We start from the raw sequence: 19,503 nt of genomic DNA, 5'->3' as shown, positions 1-19,503 counted from the left end.
CTAAAATCTCTTGACTCCACGATCTATACTAGAAATAAAAATTCAGTGATCTTTATTTGAACTGATTTTGGTTAATAATTTAGTAATGTGAATACAGGACCTAGATAGGTCCAAAGACCTAACTCCATTGAGATATCATATAGTATTATGGAAACATGTTCCCAATGTCTGGGAATGGATTCGATATTTTTTTTTAATCTTAATAAATTTTGAATGTTTATACCAAGTGCGTCAAGTGACGAAATGGAAAATATATATAATATGAAGAAACTATTTTTTCTTTCGTCTGTAGTTAAGACAAACGATTAAATACTCTCATGGACACAAATCACAGTGCATAAAGAGAGTTGATAAAGGAGTTACTATCGAAGTGAGAAAAGGACTCATAAACTTGTAGAAATTTCTCCTCTTGGGACAGAGACTCAATAAAAATGCTACCAAAGTGTTTTTTTTAATGATTAACCAATATTTTTTTTTCCTTTCTTCTTTCGCATCGGTATGTACTCGTTTCGTACTGAATCTGAGATATGTTCAATGTTTAACTTTGATTTTTTCCTTCTCTTTTCGTCTTTCGTTTTGTCGATTTTTTTAAACGTAATCCAATTTTTTTTAATGTATTTACAAAGAGAAATGTGTTATTAGATATTGAAAAGTAACAAATTTTATGCATGTCTATAAACCATATTGTTTTTACTAGTATTACTTTCTTTTCATGTATCGAAATTTCTCCTGTGCTGTCGAATTAAGTTTTCTTGAAATGTAATATATGTCTATAGAAATGTAGTTAGGTTAGTTTAATTCCACTAAATGCAACCTTTAGTATACACCGTCAAATGGGGTGAATAGAAAGACATTTTTGGCTATATGAGTATATAAGTCTGGTGATGTTAAAGATTTCGCGTATCAGATTATTCCAAAAAAAAAAGGTCTTAATATGCTAATGAAGTTCAGTAAACGTCATATTAATTTATCAACTCCACTTTTCTTCACCTTGATTTTTCTTAATGTTTCTGTTCACCCCTACCCATGGGGTGAATAGAAACAATGACTTAATTTTCATTGTTGTTTCTTTTATACTATTGGAAAGGTAAAAAGAAACAGCGTATTTGTTGAAACGAACTATTTATTTGATACCTGCAAGATATACGTTCAATAAGACCAGTATTACATAAGTTACAAACTTATAAAACAATACAATGCACAATATAGGTACAAACGACCATACAGTTTTGATGATATTTGAATAAGATTTAAACCACTGAAATCACCAAGGAAACTTATCATGGGTTGAGTTGATTTTGAGGTTAACGCCCCGTTCAGCAGCGAGGCTATATGGCGAGACGTGGACCTACTGATTAACGTGGAATCAGAACCACATGAGCTCCCGCCGGGAATCGAACCCGGGTCTCCCACCCCAAAGGCGCGTACGCTAACCGCTTAGCCACGAAGGAGCCCGAAACTTATCATATACTTAAAGAGTGCTGACGAACTCCTAATAAAACCCAACAGTTTCGTAACAATATCCTCATGTAGTAAGAACGATTCTTCAGAAGTTTCTGAAAATTTCATTGTTTATGTGCTCTTTTACAAAACACTTCCACATATCCATCATGTTCACATTTTCGCACTTGAGTAGTGAATAGTCTCATCGAGTTTTAGCTTCTCATAAACCTTTACCACAGCAAAATCACCAGCTTTAGAAAACCATAATCTAGTTCGTGATCGTCTGGAATGCTGTCTTTCTCCTCTTCCGACAATACAAGGGTAGGTTGAGTTTCGTTGTGATTTGATGAAAGTGTATCATTTTCAGAAAACAAACCAAAACTCTTACCAGAAACATCTATTCGTACTCTCTTCTTCCATCTTTTCTCATGCTCTTCAGAAGATCCATAAGGGAACGGTTTACAGTCTGAGATGTCTTTTGCTGTTCTGTTTCTTCTCGTTCATTGTCTCTTTTTGGCAGCATCCTCAGTATTTGGTCTCGACAAAGGGGAAAAATTCCACACTTTTCAAATCCAGCCCTGTTTTTTTTTTTTTTTTTTTTTTTTTTTTTTTTTTTTTTTTTTTTTTTAGAAGACTTGGAAATTTGTTCTTAGAGATGGTTGATTCATTCCTATCAGGTCCTTTTTTCCGCTTCTCAAGGATTTTCCACTCTCCAAGAAGTGTTTCTATTCACTCCACTAATTAAAAATCATAGCAATAACCCAGTAAATTTAAATTTTGATTACAAATAATTTACAAAACGAAAGCTTTTACTATGAACGTCAGTAAATGAAACAACAAACTACAAAATAGGCATATGTTCAAATACAACAAATATGAAAATGTCATACTTACCAAGAAAGTTTGAGGAGCGCCAAAATACCGTGTAAGATTTCAGTAACATATTAACGCTGCTGCCGTCTATCGCAGTGTTTCCAACTCACTAAGACATTTTATTTCTGCTGTGAACACTTTAGCCATATAAGACTATGTTAAGAAATTTCAGTTTTGTTGATTAATTTATCGTCCAGATAAATCCAAAACTAATCTGGGAGTTTTGTTTCTATTCACCCCCATGTTTCTATTCACCCCATTTGACGGCATTGTATTGTATAAATGTGAGTGTTCGTGAAATGTAGGTTTAGTATTAAGTGCACCAATTCTTTTGACACATATGTGTGACTTACTATAATTAATGGTAGTTGGCAATTAAAGTCGTTGAAAGTCAATACTAGCCTAATTTAAGTTGGCTCTATAAAGGAAAAAAAAGAACCGAAGTAGCCTGAACGAATGATCATCATGGGAGAACTGTGAAAGTCAAAATCTTCGACAAATATATGTTACTCTGATCGATTCTAGCATGCCGTCCACTTCATCGTTTATACTTCAAGTACTGGATAATCGTCAAGAATTTTGGAAATATTTAATAAACTGTTAAATTAAACTTTCTCATCTATCTCAGAGCTAGATTGGGATAATTCGGTAGTTGGGGTTACATGGATCTAGGTCTGGGAAGTATGAGTTAACATGTGTCTACCTTTGATCACCTTAATACCAAATATTCACCCAATAGCTATTGGAAATGATCCCAATTCGATAATTATTCACTTTCCTTTACCATATTCCTCAAAAATATCCAGTAACAGTTTCCCTCTTTTCTCATCTTCTTACTTTCCCTATTTTTCCTCTCTTCCTATCCCAACTTTCTCTTCTCTTCTTTACTTCTTCTTCTATTTTAATAAAACTGAAAAGGGGGTCGCGACTGGGAATTCCGTATATAATAAACACGGTCATGTATTTATTTTATTTTATTTTTCTTCGGAAGTCCGATATAAGAGTTTTTTTTTTTCATTTTGGTTGAACCTTGTAGGTTCGAAAGCAAGAAATGAAATATATATATATAATTAGACATAAGCTGATAGCTTCATGGATAATCCCCCACCAGGGGTGAAGGGTTCCCAATCACGACTTGTCGCATGCATCTCATTTGTTACAGAGCGAGCTTAGTATTCTCTCTTTCTTTCTTTCTTTTTTTTTCTTTCCCTTTTCACCTTTGTCATACATCCAACATACTTGCCTCTTGCCACTTTCGTCACGCTTACCACATAACCGAACGCCAACAATATGCCCTCTTTGGAAATCAGAAGTCGGCCAGTTTACATTATCACTGTCTTCTCAGTTCACTTCACCCTACCGTTCTACTACTCGTCTCCTAGTACAAAGTTTGCCCTAACATACTACTACAACAGATCGGAGCTGCAGTCGCCGCTTGACCGTTGCCAACCCAGACATCGGGTGCGTTTCCATTAAATTGATAAGTATCTATATGAAAGACTTTAGTAACAAGTCTTGTTACTCGACTAAAAGCAATAAATATTTCTACATCACTTTCCTACTATGGTTTTCAGGGAATTTCTTACAATTCTTCATATGTCCAATATTAAACTTTTCTATATCTTTATTATAACTTTTTCTTAAATTCTAATTGTTTCAAGTTAATTTTCAACGTCTTGTGAAACACTCTGATATTCGATATTATTTCTGGTATAATTTTCATATTTTGGTCTTCCATTGTTCTTTTATATTTTGAGCTGCTTATTATTATTATTATTATTATTATTATTATTATTATTATTATTATTATTATTATTATTATTATTATTATTATTATTATTATTGGAAGCAGGATGACTCGGTGGTAGAGCGCTTACCTCTGGTGCGTAGGGTCTCAAGTTCGATCCCCGCCAAATTAAGCTTCTGGCGAACAACATCGTGTCCGTAGATTTTTTTTCAGGTATTCCCATTTCCTTCCATAATCTCACATCCCCAATTCTTCCATTATCATTCACTTGCTTTAATCATCCGTCTCCCTTAGCCTAATGGGCATAACGTGGGACGTTAGACTGAAAATTATTATTATTATTATTATTATTATTATTATTATTATTATTATTATTATTATTATTATTATTATTATTATTATTGGAAGCAGGATGACTCGGTGGTAGAGCGCTTACCTCTGGTGCGTAGGGTCTCAAGTTCGATCCCCGCCAAATTAAGCTTCTGGCGAACAACATCGTGTCCGTAGATTTTTTTTCAGGTATTCCCATTTCCTTCCATAATCTCACATCCCCAATTCTTCCATTATCATTCACTTGCTTTAATCATCCGTCTCCCTTAGCCTAATGGGCATAACGTGGGACGTTAGACTGAAAATTATTATTATTATTATTATTATTATTATTATTATTATTATTATTATTATTATTATTATTATTATTATTATTATTATTATTAATAATAATAATAATAATAATAATATAACAGTGCGACCTTGCCATACACTGAACATCTTTAATATAATAAAAGTTTGCTTTACAACTGTATTAATTTGTCTTCTTTCTCCTAGCCAAGTAACTTCCAATAATACAGGGTTAGTAAAAATGATTCATTCGTTTCGAAAAGGCTATATTTTCAATGAAAAGAATCACCAACTCATTAAGTTTGTATTGTGTAGTCCAGATGGCAGCATGAGTCCATTATCTTTTCGGTTGAGTGTGGCAGTGTGACAGTACCAGGTTTGTGCCTATTAAAAATGGAAGGAAAGCCAGAAAAAAGACGTCAGGTATTGTCTGGACGTGTGTCGTGTTAAAAAAAAAAAGAGATACATATTGGTGAGCATTTGTTAGAGCCAGGGGCGGATTCAGGACCGACTTCTGGGGGGGGGTGCGGTGGGTTGTCATAATGCAACTTTTAAGGGCTCCAAACTCTGGGATGGATTTTATTTATATATATAAAGTAAGAAAGTTTCCTCTTCTGGGGGGGGCGATCTCCCCGATCGCCCCCCGTCCTGGATCCGCCCCTGGTTACAGAGTATATAAATTTAGTGAGTTTGTGATTCTTTTCATATAGGCTTATCTTTCATGTATGTACGTGTGCTAGGTCTACTTTTGAAAATATAGCCTGTTCAAGACGAATTAATCATTTATACTAACCCTGTATATTCTCTACACCTCCCTTTCACATCTAACAATCTGGCCTTATCATTGACTGTTTGGTTCTGTCAACCAGTAAAAATATTGATTAACGCTTCAGAAACTGATCATTTTGTGTACATGTAAGTGTTTCAAAATAAATAATTTTTAAAATGAAAATTATCCAATCAATGTTCTTAGGTTTACAGAAATTTTACAAAAAAATTCATAATATATTTCAAAAGAATTTCAAACTCACGATAAATGTGACTTGGAGTGCTGTTCCAAACTTTAAACGTGATTTCAAATTGAGCCAAAGACATTTGTAAATTGTTTCCTTCTTTGCCACCAATTTTAAGAGGAACCACAGGATTCCAGCGAACGTGCATCTCAGCTGCTGTCTGACGAACTGAAATAAACATAATAATATTATAGCCACGCGTTACGCCTTAAGAGTCTTCATCCCGGCGAAATTAAAATACCGCTAATTTTACAGTAATTATGTGATATCTTCAAATAGATAAAAGATAATTGAAATATGGAACAAGAGCGCCCTAGACAATATTATTTTGCGTGAGGTACCGTTATCACAAGTCACCTAGCGGCTTTCCGTTTTCAGCTATTTAGAAACGCGAAAATAAATGCCGATTTACAAAATGGCTCGAAATCGAAAGCAGATAAGTGAGTCGTGATAACGGTTTCTCATGTAAAATAATATTGTCTAGGGCGCTCTTGTTCCACATTTCGATTATCTTTTATCTATTTGAAGATATCACATAATTACTGTAAAATTAGCGGTATTTTAATTTCGCCGGGATGAAGATTCTTAACACGTTCGCTGCGGCAGTATAAAACTGAGTTTTTATCACCATGCTGTACGAGTCACCGTGTGTCTCGTTGAAGATTTGTCCGTCGGTGCGTTACGAGTCACAAGTCGTCTTAATTTGAGCTTCTCTCCACAGACGACGACACGGTATTTCAAATTCACACTACAGCCATCTACATTACATCTGAAGCTACATTACGCCAAAGCAGGACACGTAACCGGGTCTCGTGTAGCACGTGGATGCTAGTAATGTTAAAAATCTGTACAAACAAAAATACCACAAACTCACAGAGGTAATACAATGCATAAAACGGCACCGCACAGAAGTAAAATATCGCACGAGCCACCGGTGACTCATAACGCAGCGAACGTGTTAACAATATGTTATAATTTTCGTACAGTACCTACTTAAATTTTATTAAGTATTTTTTCTCTTTTCATTACTTTTTATTCAGTCCATTTCTTTGCATTACTTACTGACCAAAGACATAAGGTGAAAGAGAGTGTTTAAATTAGTAAGAAAATTCAATTTCTCCACACTTCCCTATGTTACCGTAAAATGTCATAAGACTATGTTTATAATCTAATTGGGTACCCTAAATACTTTATTCAAAAATGAAATGAAATCTTTGAGTTTTACGTCCCAGGGTTATGCCGGTTAGGCTAAAGGAGATGGTGATGATGAGAAATGAGTGAAATGGTGGAAGGAAGAAAGTGGGAGGAAACGAGAGAACCCCGAGAAAACCCACGCACACGGTATTTCATACTTTATTCAAGTAACCAAATAATGATTAATATAAACAGAAATAGCAATTATTGTTTATATTAACCCATTAACTGGCAATTTTTTTTTCGAAACAGTCTTACTTGGTTTCTATTTATTTACATCAAAATAGTAAGTAAAACGCTGTTTGCAAGTACAGCAACAATACTTTTTAAAGAAAATTCCGATTTTACACCGAATCTCAATTGGGGATCATGCCACACACCATCTACTTTTGATGCCACTGTTCAAAGCATTCCATGTGTAGTCTCACGTCGCATTTGCAGTATTGTTTCCTTGCATTTTCTTACATACTGCACATTTCCTCAGTTTGCCCATTTCTGTGCTTTCTACGTTGTATTTTCCAGCAGTAGATTGCCCATTGTTTGAAATCAAACCTGACGGGCTTACCACGTATAAACTGTTTGAGATAGTAATGTCCGTAATATCGAACCATTTGTTCATCAACAATGAAATTTTCAGAGAACGCGCCAAATTTTAGAAAATTTTAGTTTAGTTTATCGATAAATGGGCGAATCTTGAAAAGCTTATCGCGTTGTTCTGCTGGAATCTGTGACAACTCCGAGCTGAGATGAAAAAACTGTTTGATTTCAAGATACCTCTTGCCACTCATGCATTTTCTCACACATTGAAAATCCATGTCATCGTCTTCACACCAATACAGATGTTCTTGAAGAAGAGAATGATAAACAGTGAAAAGAAGAATTCCAATAAATTTCATAAATTTCTTGAAGCACTTATTTGAAAGTTGAAAATTATGGACGTTCTTCTGTGCCGCACATGTCATAGTCTGCCGGACAATATGTGAGACAATTGTGTCTTCAACCATTTCCTCAAAACACTCTACCGGGTTTTACTCTTTTGCTTTAGTAATGAGATTGTTCCTCCTTGTTTCTACTGCTTCCGAAGTTGGGTACACTTACGAGGCCGTTTTTTTTTCCCACTTTGAAATCACAGACAACTTTTTCTTTCTGGCAGGTTGTGGGGCTTCATCTTCTTTCGTTGTACTTGTCGAAAATACAGCCACATCCGCCACATCGGTTTTCTCTCTTCCGGTTGCACAGCGAATTTCTATATGTCCAGGAACATCTGCTGGTTCTTCATAATCAATAACATCATCATTGATATTTGCATTGTCAGACTCTTCATAGACTTGTTCTGGATGTCTATAGAATCAATGTCCTCATCATCACTGTCAGAACTCCAAACCTTTTGAGAATTCACAATATCTTCAAGTTCTTTCAAAGAAAGAAGCTTTTGTCGAGCCATTTCCCGTAAAACGCAGGCACAAATTTATTTACTGAAATTCTAGTCAGTACCAGACGTGAGCTTTATATGTTTGTGTCCACAGTAAACACGCAAATTACACTGACATAAAAATCTGCTATTGTCGTAATCAGCGCACATCAACAATCAAGAAAAATTACTGCAACGTCTTATCTGCCTTCAAAACTCACGTTTCTCTTTTGTGATCAGAAGAGGGTGGGTACAGCTAGAAAATGAGCACATGAGCTCGAGACAAAACACGCACGTAATCACTTTAGGTATTCTATGAAGGAAATTGCCGTTTTAGTTTTCTTCTAGAAAGGCGGATGGCGTTACTAAGCGGATTAGAGCATGTGATCCACAAATAGGGATTACACCAGCTAATGGGTTAATATTCGCCATATTTCTTATGCTACTCTTTGTGTATTTACCACTATTTGTTTATTTTAATGTCAGCCGTATTCCTCATGCTATGCTGTTCTTATTGAAATATCATGTGTATGTCTTATCTTACGCTTTTGTTATTTAAACGCTAAACATATTCCTTATGTTTTACTTATTAGAATATCAGCTCATGCTTTCTTTATTCAAATACTAACCGTATTCCGTATGTTATGCTTTGTTTTCCTTATTTAAATATCAGAAGCACTCCTTATCTTTTACTTTTATTTATTTAAATACCAAACGTATTCCTCATGTTATGCTTTGTTTGTTTAAACATAATCGTATTCTTTGTTTAATATCAGCTACAATCCTCATGTTACGCATTATTTACTTAAACATCAACCTAATCCTTATTCTAGGATACACTGACTTCTATCATTAGCCAACTGGATCCAGTTTCTACTTTGTATTCCTATTTCTGCGAGATCCATCTTAATATTGTTCTCTCATCTGCACCTAGGTCTTCCTAATGGTCGTTTTCCGGCTGGTCTTCCAGTTAAGACTTTGAAAGTGTTCCTACTTTCTTCCATCCTGGCTATGTGACCTGCCCATCTGAGTTTCCTAGACTTGATGACCCTAACAATGTTTGGTAAACCGTAAAAATTATGTAGTTTCTCGTTATGAAGTTTCCGCCATTCCTACTAAGACGAAAATTCCGTGACAATTTCTGGTATAGCCCATGGCCTCCTTTATCTGTACATATTTGTTTTGTTGTGGTTCGTACGAAAATTGTATTGCTCCGCCGCTGTTATAGGATGATTTAGTTTTGGTTAATTAAAGCAGCCAAAACACTTCCTGTTCGCCTCTTTAGACAAAATTAAAACCCTAAAACTTCTCCGTGACACATTCTTGTTTTTTTCTACATAACTTGGAGAGTTTCAGCTTCTAATATGATTGTTTTTGCCTTGGTATAACAATAAAGTTAGACATATTTCTATAAAGGTAACCAAGAAAGTTCTGTCGCTTTTTGTGGAGGTCTGTATTCCATTGGCCCTCACACCGTGAGTTGAATGCGAATGGAGATAAGGCGAAGGTCAGTTTTGGTGTGGCTATATCCAACATACTACCTGGTTGTGGCAGTTCAGTTACACCGTGAACTTGGGTAAGGACAGAGTGAACATGGGACTTCCACAGAGCGTCATAAGGCGTGTATGCTGTACGAGTTCAAATTGGTGTCAAACTAGGCTTCAGCGGGGCGGAAGATATGCCAGACCTTTGATGAGGGTGCCGTGAGTACGCGGACAGTGCAGTGGTGGTTTAACATGTTTAAGGATGATGACGAAACACTCGAAAACGCACAACGTGCCAGAAGACCAACACATATACAAAATGAAGATCTTCAGGCAACAATTGAGGCGAATAGTGGCCAGATATGTGAGGAACTGGGACTACAATTCAGTGTGAAAGGAGAATCTATTCGACAGCACCTCCGTCAGCTTGGGAAGCACTACAAGTTGGGTCGATGGGTCCAACATGATTTGACTCCAGGCCAGAAGGCATCGCGAGCAGGCACCTGTGTTTCTTTGCTGTCTCATGTGAGGAAGGAGCCATTTCTGAACAGGGTGTTGACATGTGATGAGAAATGGGTCCTTTACGAAGCAACACGGCGCCATCATCATTGATTAGCATCCGATGAACCGGTTCCAAAACAGCCGAAACCAGCACTGCACTCGAAGAAGATCCTCCTGTGTGTTTGGTGGTTTGTCCGCGGTATGGTGCATCAGGAACTGCTACCAGTTGGTCAGAGTATCAATGCAACTGTGTACTGTCAGCAGTTGAGCCGTGTTCAAGAGAAACTCAAAACTCTGGATCCAGCACTTCTGAACAGCAAAGGGATTCTGTTAGAGAACAGCGCTAAGCCCCACGTCACTAAGATGACAAGGGACACCATTCTACGCCTTGTATGGGAAATACTATTGCATCCACCATGCTTCCTGGACATTGCACCGTCCGATTAACATCTGCTCCTTTCCTTGGACAATTAGCTTCGAGGACACCAGTTCAAATCCGTAGTAGAGTTGCAAAATGCACTCGATACCTTCTTCGCTTCACGGTCCAGCACTTTCTACCGTGATGTAATCCATGGCCTTCGAGAACGTTAGCAGAAGGTCGTCGAAGCTGGTGGGGACTATTTTTGATCTTCCAGGTACGTCTTAGGTGTTCGATCGTGATGTGCAACATCCTTCTGTTCCCCATGTAGACGCAGGCTGAAAGATGTAACTAGCTTAGTTATTTTGTCCTGATCTACTGTTTGGACAACAAACTGTCTTTAAATTTTAAAACTTTATCGAGATTGCAAGTTCGGAAACACGACGGTGTGGCTCTCGGAAGAAGGTGAATATAATCGGATGTATACTGTACAATTAGATAAGTTGTAGCAGTATTAAAATGTTCAACGTGACCTGGAAATTATTGCAATTAATGATATGTCACTATTACATATTTTATTTCGAGAGTTGCAAACCATATTATGTCAGCTCTGCAATTATTAGCATTTACTCGCACATTGGGCATTTGACAAAACTTCATACATGCACAGTGAAATAACTACTTCCATTAATTGTTGCAGTAGTAACTCAATATACCATCAATATCTTAAAAGCATTTATAGTACATATCGAAGAATATACACATGCATCTATGTTTGTAAGTCAAATTCCAGTTCCATTTTACTAAACAAAATTGCAGGCTAGATGCTCTATTATGACCAATAAACTAAATATCATAAGATCACGTTATCTTCAGGACTCATTTTGTGCAATAAATATTATGAACTTACTTGGTTTACTGATATCAAAAGAAAAATACATCCGATCTGTTTTGTACAGCTAATGTCAAGTTTAGGATTCCGAGATAAATATATTTTACAGATTCATCATTTTCATGAAAATTCTTAAACCAAAATATTAAACAGGATTACTTTGAGAATAATTTGTCGTTACCTTTTTTTTTTTTTTAACGACGACTACACAATGTATCAAGATATATTTTTTATCATTCTTGGTTACAAAACTTTCAAAGGTAATTTATATCTGCTAGAAAGTCCATTGTGCAGTATTCTAGGTGCAGATAAAGATAATCATATCCTATTACCAGAGACATTAATAAAAATGGAATATGAATTTCACTGCACATAATATAAGTTAATTAACAAATAATAAATGAAAATAAACAAGTACAGATTGAAATAATGTCGGCAAATAACAAATAATAAAATAAACATAAATCAGTCGACATTTGAAAGTTGAAATAAAAATGCACATTACAAAATTATTCTGAAACATTATTCTGTAAACGGATCGGTTGAAACGGTTCGTTACAATCGTCTTAGGTAACGATGTTCGAAGGTGGTGGGTGATAAAGTGACAGAACTTTCTTGGTTATGTTTGTAACAATGTCAATATGTCTGTATCATTTTCGAGCAAAACTATTTGTTTTAACCGATCTGATATTGGTGTATGGCAGATTGATGACTGTTCTATTGCTGTTCCTGTCCATTCTGTCCATGACTGGTAGATTCTGAATGAAAATGGAAATGCGAATATGGCCGGAAAAGTGACTACCATATGAATCTAAAAAAAAAAAAAAAAAAAAAAAAGTATACTGCTTTAGTGGCATACGTAAAAATAACATCACGCTGAAATGAAAACACATTTTGGAGTACTAGTGCAATAAATTGTAATATGTTTTCCACGGTTTTTAGGAGGTAGAAGGAAGTTTGAGTTCCACTTGACACCATGTTGAAGTGGAAGACGTGTAGAGACGCAGTGGAGCAACAGTCTCAGTTTTGTCAGATAGAGATTTAGGTTTACTTTTACATTGGTAGAAGTAAATTAGATGATTGCCATTGCAGAAGAATACAAGGGCGCCCATCAGGGTGCAAGGTGAGACGCTCGCTCCCCTAGAGGAAATTGTACTTCGGAATATCGAAAATCCGATAGAATTTTTAGAATAGTTACATCAAAATTTGAAACTATATTTGAAATGTCGCTTATACTTGCCTTCCCTTAGAAACCACAACATGGGCGCCCTTGGAAGAGTATACTTATTAGTTAGGTGAGAGTTACAAGTTAGACAATTCTCGCAATGTAAAGAGAGAGAGAGAGACTGTGTTGTTTGAGATGGCTTAACTCTGTAGTGACAGCGATATATCAAAACTCCAGTTTGAAGTAGGTCGTAGATGCAGGGCCGTACCGTGGGGGGAGCGGGGCGACGGCCCCGGGCGCCGAAGTAAGGCGGCGAAAAATTCGGGAGAAAAAAGGAAAAAAGATAGAAGAAACTGCTTGGAATATATGTATGGGGGTGCCGTCGTATACTCTTGCCCCAGGCGCTGATTTTCCACGGCACGGTCCTGCGTAGATGAGGGTTTTGTCGTGAATATGTATATGGGCCTTGTAGCATTTTTAATGCGAAAGCACGCATAGGGTGGATGCCAAAGACCTTAAATTCCTCCAGAACTTCTTGTGTGATAGCGGGATGGACACCACGGATCACTACTGAAAGCAACGGCACGCGTTTAGGTGGAGGAGGTGTTTTATAACTCCAAGATTGTAGTAATTGGTGCTTTGTATTGGTGCCAAACATTGCTGGACCGACATTATACATTAGATACTGATAGAGATTCGGATTAGTGGTTTTAAGAATGATACCATTCTGAGTTTTGATTAGTTAGTACAAATCCAATCGAGTGCAATATCTTACAAGTCAATACAGTTTCATAAAGAATCATTTTACATTATGTAAGTTTGGTTTCAGCTGAGTGAAGAGGATAGAGGTGATTCCGGAAGCGACTCCTTCAATGCATTTCCCACCAATGCTAAATTGTTAGCAGTGTTCGTAGTTTTAAGAAAATTTCCCTCGACTGACAAAAATTTTCCCTTTTCTAATCAAATTTTCCCTAATTTGTTGAATGACATTAATTTAGATATATTAAAGGAAGTGCGAACCACACGTTTGTTTTGTTTGTTTTTTATTTCTATTTTTAATTTTTCCTTCGCTTTTTTACAATATATATACAACCATCCAAAAATGAGTGCAACGGAAGAACAAAAATTAAGGGTTTATATTAGTCAATTAGTCAGGGCAAGAATTTCTTAGTATTTTCACCTATTATTGAAAGAAAATCCTTTTCTCGTTTTTGTTAAATTTACCTATGAAATTTCCTTAGATTAGGGAATTTTTTTTGTGATGAGATTAAGAGGTAATAAATAACCTAATGAAGTGGCAACGTTACTTTTTCACTCTTCAACGCCATGCAGCAGGCAGTGATAGAAACTTGCAACCTCTGCCAAAGGCTTGAGTATCCACCGACGCCATCTTTTGCTGGCATTGATAAACATAATTTTTTTTAAGGCATTCGAACACATGTAGTGGATTTCCGTGACTACAGTTTTTTTTTTTGGGGGGGGCTGTACCACAGGTGTTGTAACTTACGAAATCTTCCTCGTATATACACCGTATACCATAAATTAAAAGAAAACAGATTTTCTGAAACTCACATGAGTAAATATCCCATTTGCATGTTTGAACGTCCAGAGGGTACAACGTGAAGTCCATTTCGCAAAACAAAGTAACAGAGCACCTGAAACGAAATTTTTAGTAATTAGAAATGTATGTTGTTATCTTAAAAAAAAATAAATAAAGGACATAATAACCCATGAGTTGATTGATCAAATGTCATGCAAAGATAGTATACTTGGAGCTAAAATAAGAATTAATTGCGTCTTTTTATCCCCATATTTACATATATTTCTTCATAAATGCACATATTTTTTTGAAAACCTCCAGACCCGTAGCCAGCCCAAAAATTTAGGGAGGGGGCGGTCGAAGTTTGGGGGGTCCGATCCAACCACATTATAGTTCATCACCATATAGTTCACTTTTAAGCCTACCGTGAAAATTTTAGGAGGGGCCAGTAAAAATTTGGGGGCCTCTAGACCCCTTCCTGGATACGGGCCTGAAAACCTCTGGCCATCTATACCTGCAGAAGACTTACTACACTCACTTGATGAAGACCTGCTGTGGCCTTGCAATGCAAGTATATACTTGCAGAAGACTTACTCCAAACTTGCAATAGACTTGCAGTTGCAAGTTGTATCCTTGCAGAGACTTGCTTTCAACCTACACAAACTTGCTGCCAAGTTGTTGTGCATTTGCAGTGCACGTGATATGCTTGCAGAGACTTGCGTCAAACCTGCCCTACTTGTTGCCGACTTGCTATGCACTTACAGTGCAAATGGAAACTTGCAGTAGGCTTGCTGTGCAAGTAAACCCCTGCAAGTTCGAATAGCGCCAACTAGGAAGTTTGCATTAAACTTGCATCAAACTTGCAGACTTACATCGCAAGTCTGCTGCAAGTTTGCCAGACTTGAATTGCGAATCTGCTGCAAGTTTGTTGCAAGTCATTTTTGCTATCTGGGTTGACAATTGACTGACACTGACCTTAAATTACAATGACCTTAAATTTAAAGCGAAAAAAATCTTACCCCATTTCAAAGAATACATCCCCAACTTTTGTAACGTAGATTTTCTTGACGCTCTTAATTCCGGGTGTTATCTTTAACATTTTCATTGGACTGAATACAATATCAGGAACCCATATACAGCTCATCTCATTATCACTTACAGCTCGGAGGCTTCCCATAGTGAAGTCTATGCCTTGCAGAAGTCTCGTATCCCTCCACAAAAGGCGCAACCGGGTATATAAAATTATTTCCTATAAAGAAAGAGAAATGTGAAAAATAACGGGACTGATTTACATTATTCTCGCTAAAAATTGTGTGACTTCATATAATATTACAACTGAAAGAGGAGTGTATGAGATTGTTTTTAACGATCCTCTTGAAACTTGTATTCGCTCAAGTTTATTTTACGATGCAACTGTCGGGTGGGCACTGGCTTAATATGGGGCGTACAATAATTGAAAGTATGTTGCTTCGGTACATGTAGCAATCTTGGTACAGCACACAGTAAGTGAGCAATTACCGTAATAACTCAAAACTATGGGAACTGAGAGGGTGAAGCTGTAACTTCGTCCAGTGTCTATAAATAAGAAACGACTACAGATAAAAGGATAAAACCAAAACTGAGATATAGTGCAGCAGTTTTAGGTCAAAATTAAGGGTTTATATAAAAAGAATCATACAAGCAAGGAATTTTGTACAGTTGTAGTACTTGACCTTCTTATCAGTATACTAAAAGTCCCCTAAGATTGACCTTGAGCTTCGGCCGCCATATTGAAAAATGACCGCCGGTTTTCACTTTTTTGTCGATAAATCCACAATGAACAGAGATAACGTAAACTATAAAGAGTGATGATATGTCGAGAATAGAAAACCACACATTTTGGTGTATAATTCATCTCTCTAGCTTTATTCATTCAGGAGATATAAAGTTTTGAATTATGCGAACTTTATTTTGTGCAGATAGTACTGTTTCTCTGGTAGAATTCGATCGCTATAGATTACATACTTACTCAAATTGTGCATTAAATTGAAGAGGCTACAAATACAGATTTTGGTGTGTAATATGTTTATATATCTCTATTAGTGACTTGTAAATCACACAGTAATAATACTTGTAAATAAATAAATGTAATTACTTTGTAGTAGGCATAAACATCTATTGAGCATTGTTTACTTTTCTTAACATATTTCTGCGATGTTTATATTATTTTCAAAGGTGCCACTACATTTTTATATCCAAGAATGCTAAAATACATTAGAATACAAAATGTAAATGAAATGAAATCTTTGAGTTTTACGTCCAACGATTATGCCGGCTAGGCTAAAGGAGACGATGATGATGAGAAATGAATGAAATGGTGGAATAAAGAAAATGGGAGGAAACGGGAAAAACCCGAGGAAATCTACGCATGCGGTGTTTGTCCACCACAAAGTTCACTTGGCGTGAGCGAACTTTGTAACGTAGATTTGGAATCGAACCAGAGACCCCATGTACCAGAGGTGAACGCATATTAGAATACAAGATTTTATATTGAAAATTATTATAAAAATATGTTCTAAAGTTTGTTCTTTTGTCTATGTAGTTTAAATATTAAATGTATATAACACTAGGCAACAAATTGAAAGTTTTTTTTTTTTTTTTTTTTTTTTTGTAACTGGATTGAAAGTATCTGTTCTTTACTAATTTGGGGTCGCTGAATTCAATGGTGTATTTAGAAATTTTCTATCACGTCACATTTCTGAGTTACAGAATATGGCCAGTTTCCATATCCCATATAGGCTCACTATATACAGCGTATCAGGTATTGGGATAGTAAAGTAGTAAATAATTCTTTTCTGCACCGAAACTGCGAAGATACACTAGAGAAATTAGTTTTACGAGGCACTTACTTGTTACTGCTGGAAATAAACCCCTGATGATTTTCTTTTGTGTGATTTAGTCTCGGACTCCCTGCAGAAAAACCAACAGTAGTCGCCCATCATTGAAGCATCCCTTCTGCCTTGGTACCGGCGTTCCATTTGGGAAATGTTTTGGTGGAATCGCTCTCCATGTTCATCACTCACATCACACAAGTTTGGATGGAAAAAGTCCAAGTGAGAATCAAGGAAATGTAGCTTCAATGACATGCGACAGCCTAAAACTTGATAGGTTGCTATCAAATCATCAACCAACTGTACATAGTGAGGACTTCTGTATTTCCCTAGGAAACCGTCACATAACGCAGCAAATGCATTCCATGCAGCGACTTCAAAATGGTTCATTTTATTTTCAAAACCTGGGTCATGAAGTAATTTCCTTATCTGAGGGCAGGTAAAAATACCTGCTGCAACCTTTGCTTCACTTAAATTGGGATTTTTTTCCCTCAAGTACTTGAAAGTTACGTTCTCCTTGTCCAGAGCCTTTACAAATGTACTGATTACACCAAGTTTAATGCGCAGTGGGGGAAGTAAGATTTGGTTAGCATCAATCAGTGGAAGATGTTGTATATTTTGCTCACCAACTGTGTATTGCTCACGCTTAGGCCAAATTTTCAAAGCCTTTGTACATAGTGGTTTACAGTGTCTCGGCTGTTCCACAAACACAAAAAACAACTATACTTTGTGTATCCTTGCAAACCCTGTAGGGTGGCTACAACTTTAAGATCACCACACACTTTCCACTTAAAAGAGTTGTATTTTATGGCAGACAGAACTTCATCCATAGTGTGATACGACTCTTTCATGCCTACTGCCTGCACAATGGGTATGGACGGCCACTCATTGCCGTTATGCAGAAGCACTGCCTTTAATTTCAACTTAGAGGCATCAATAAACAGACGCCATTGCGTTAGGTTATGTTCAATTCCAAGTGTATGAAACAGTCCATTCACATCGGTACACAAACACATTGAATCCTCCATCCGATAGAACTGTGCGAATTCCTTCTCTCGATCCCTGAGCTGTGAAATAGACGTGCCTGGTGCTAAAAGATGCCACTGTTGTAGCCTAGACCCAAGTATCTGGGCCTCATTTTTTATCAAATTCAGGTCTCGCATTAAGTGTTAGTTCCAGTAGTTAGTGTTTCTATCTTGTAAAGAAATCGTTATGCTAAGGTGTTCCTATTTCGTCTTTTAATCTTGCTTTATTTCTTTCAGTTAGCGTTCTCTTATCACGCTTCCTAGGTGTTTCATCGACTACAAGAACCAATGGATTCCTCTTCAGGGTGTACCAGGTGGGTATTTAGTTTAGGTATTCTCCTTTTTCCTATCTCTTTCTCTTCCCTTTCTTATTTCTTCTTTTATTATATTATTTATGATATTATTTCGAATGCACAATTTTAAATTATTAATTAAATTATTTGTTATGTTACTTTTATGCCTTCATTATTTGTATATATTTATTTAACCTTCAAATATAACTTTATCTATTCATATAACTTTTGTGAAGGTTTCCGAACAGGATCCTGAGAAGAATATTCGGACCCAAGAGGAACGAGAATGGGGAATGGCGGAAGCTTCATAACGAGGAACTACATAGTTTATACGGTTTACCCAACATTGTTAGGGTGGTCAAGTCTAGGAGGCTTAGGTGGGCAGGTCATGTAGCTAGAATGGAAGAAAGTAGAAACGCTTTCAAAGTCTTGACTGGTAGACCCATAGGAAAACGACCATTAGGAAGACCTAGGCGCAGATGGGAGGATAATATTAAGATGGATCTCGCAGAGATAGGAATACAAAGTAGAAACTGGATCCAATTAGCTAAGGATAGAAGTCAGTGGAGAACTTTTGTGAACGCGGCACTGAACCTCCGGGTTCCATAGGCCATAGAGTTAGTTAGTTATTCATATAACTTCATACATATCGTAGACTCTACTACACTGCATACTTTTTTCACAGAATATACCATCCTTGATTCCACCCCGAAAGTATGTCGGGTAAGTACATTGTTATGAAGTTTCATTTGCTCTTAGCTTAAACGAATTTTTTCCTTACGAACACACTCTGGAATACTCAAGCATGTAACCATTTTATTTGTAGACATTTAATAGTACTTGGTCTTATGATTGATATATTTACCTTTTACTTTGCTGAATAGTATTTACGTGAGACTATGTTAGTTATTTCAAGTCGGCCTTCAATATTCAATTTCCTACTGAGAATTTTGACGAACATCTAAAACTTTTTAGCAAAAGCAGTTCATTTTAGTTATGTGGCAGAACGATGTCGGGGCAGACATTTCTCGAAGGAAATAAGTTTTCAACAACTTATCATATTTGCCCCTGCC

The 19,503-nt window shown here is 36.5% G+C and overlaps 1 protein-coding gene across 1 annotated transcript in view; it reads right to left on the bottom strand.

The window, feature by feature from the left end:
* The window catches only part of LOC145681402 (glycine receptor subunit beta-type 4-like), an 84,702-nt gene extending 69,254 nt beyond the window's left edge, over positions 1 to 15,448 (bottom strand). Inside the window, exons 1-3 of the mRNA XM_081753049.1 lie at positions 15,262 to 15,448; positions 14,275 to 14,357; positions 5,716 to 5,865 (exon numbers count right to left, since the gene is read on the bottom strand). Coding sequence (XP_081609175.1) covers positions 5,716 to 5,865; positions 14,275 to 14,357; positions 15,262 to 15,419 — 391 coding nt within the window. The 5' untranslated portion in view covers positions 15,420 to 15,448. The remainder of the gene's footprint in view (positions 1 to 5,715; positions 5,866 to 14,274; positions 14,358 to 15,261) is intronic.
* Between the last annotated feature and the right edge of the window lie 4,055 nt (positions 15,449 to 19,503).

Source organism: Thermobia domestica, chromosome 3 (assembly GCF_964235325.1).
Source record: "Thermobia domestica chromosome 3, izTheDome1.hap1.1, whole genome shotgun sequence".
Taxonomy (NCBI): domain Eukaryota; kingdom Metazoa; phylum Arthropoda; class Insecta; order Zygentoma; family Lepismatidae; genus Thermobia; species Thermobia domestica.
The sequence above is the reverse complement of the archived record's forward strand: the minus strand, read 5'-3'. Positions and strand labels throughout refer to the sequence as shown.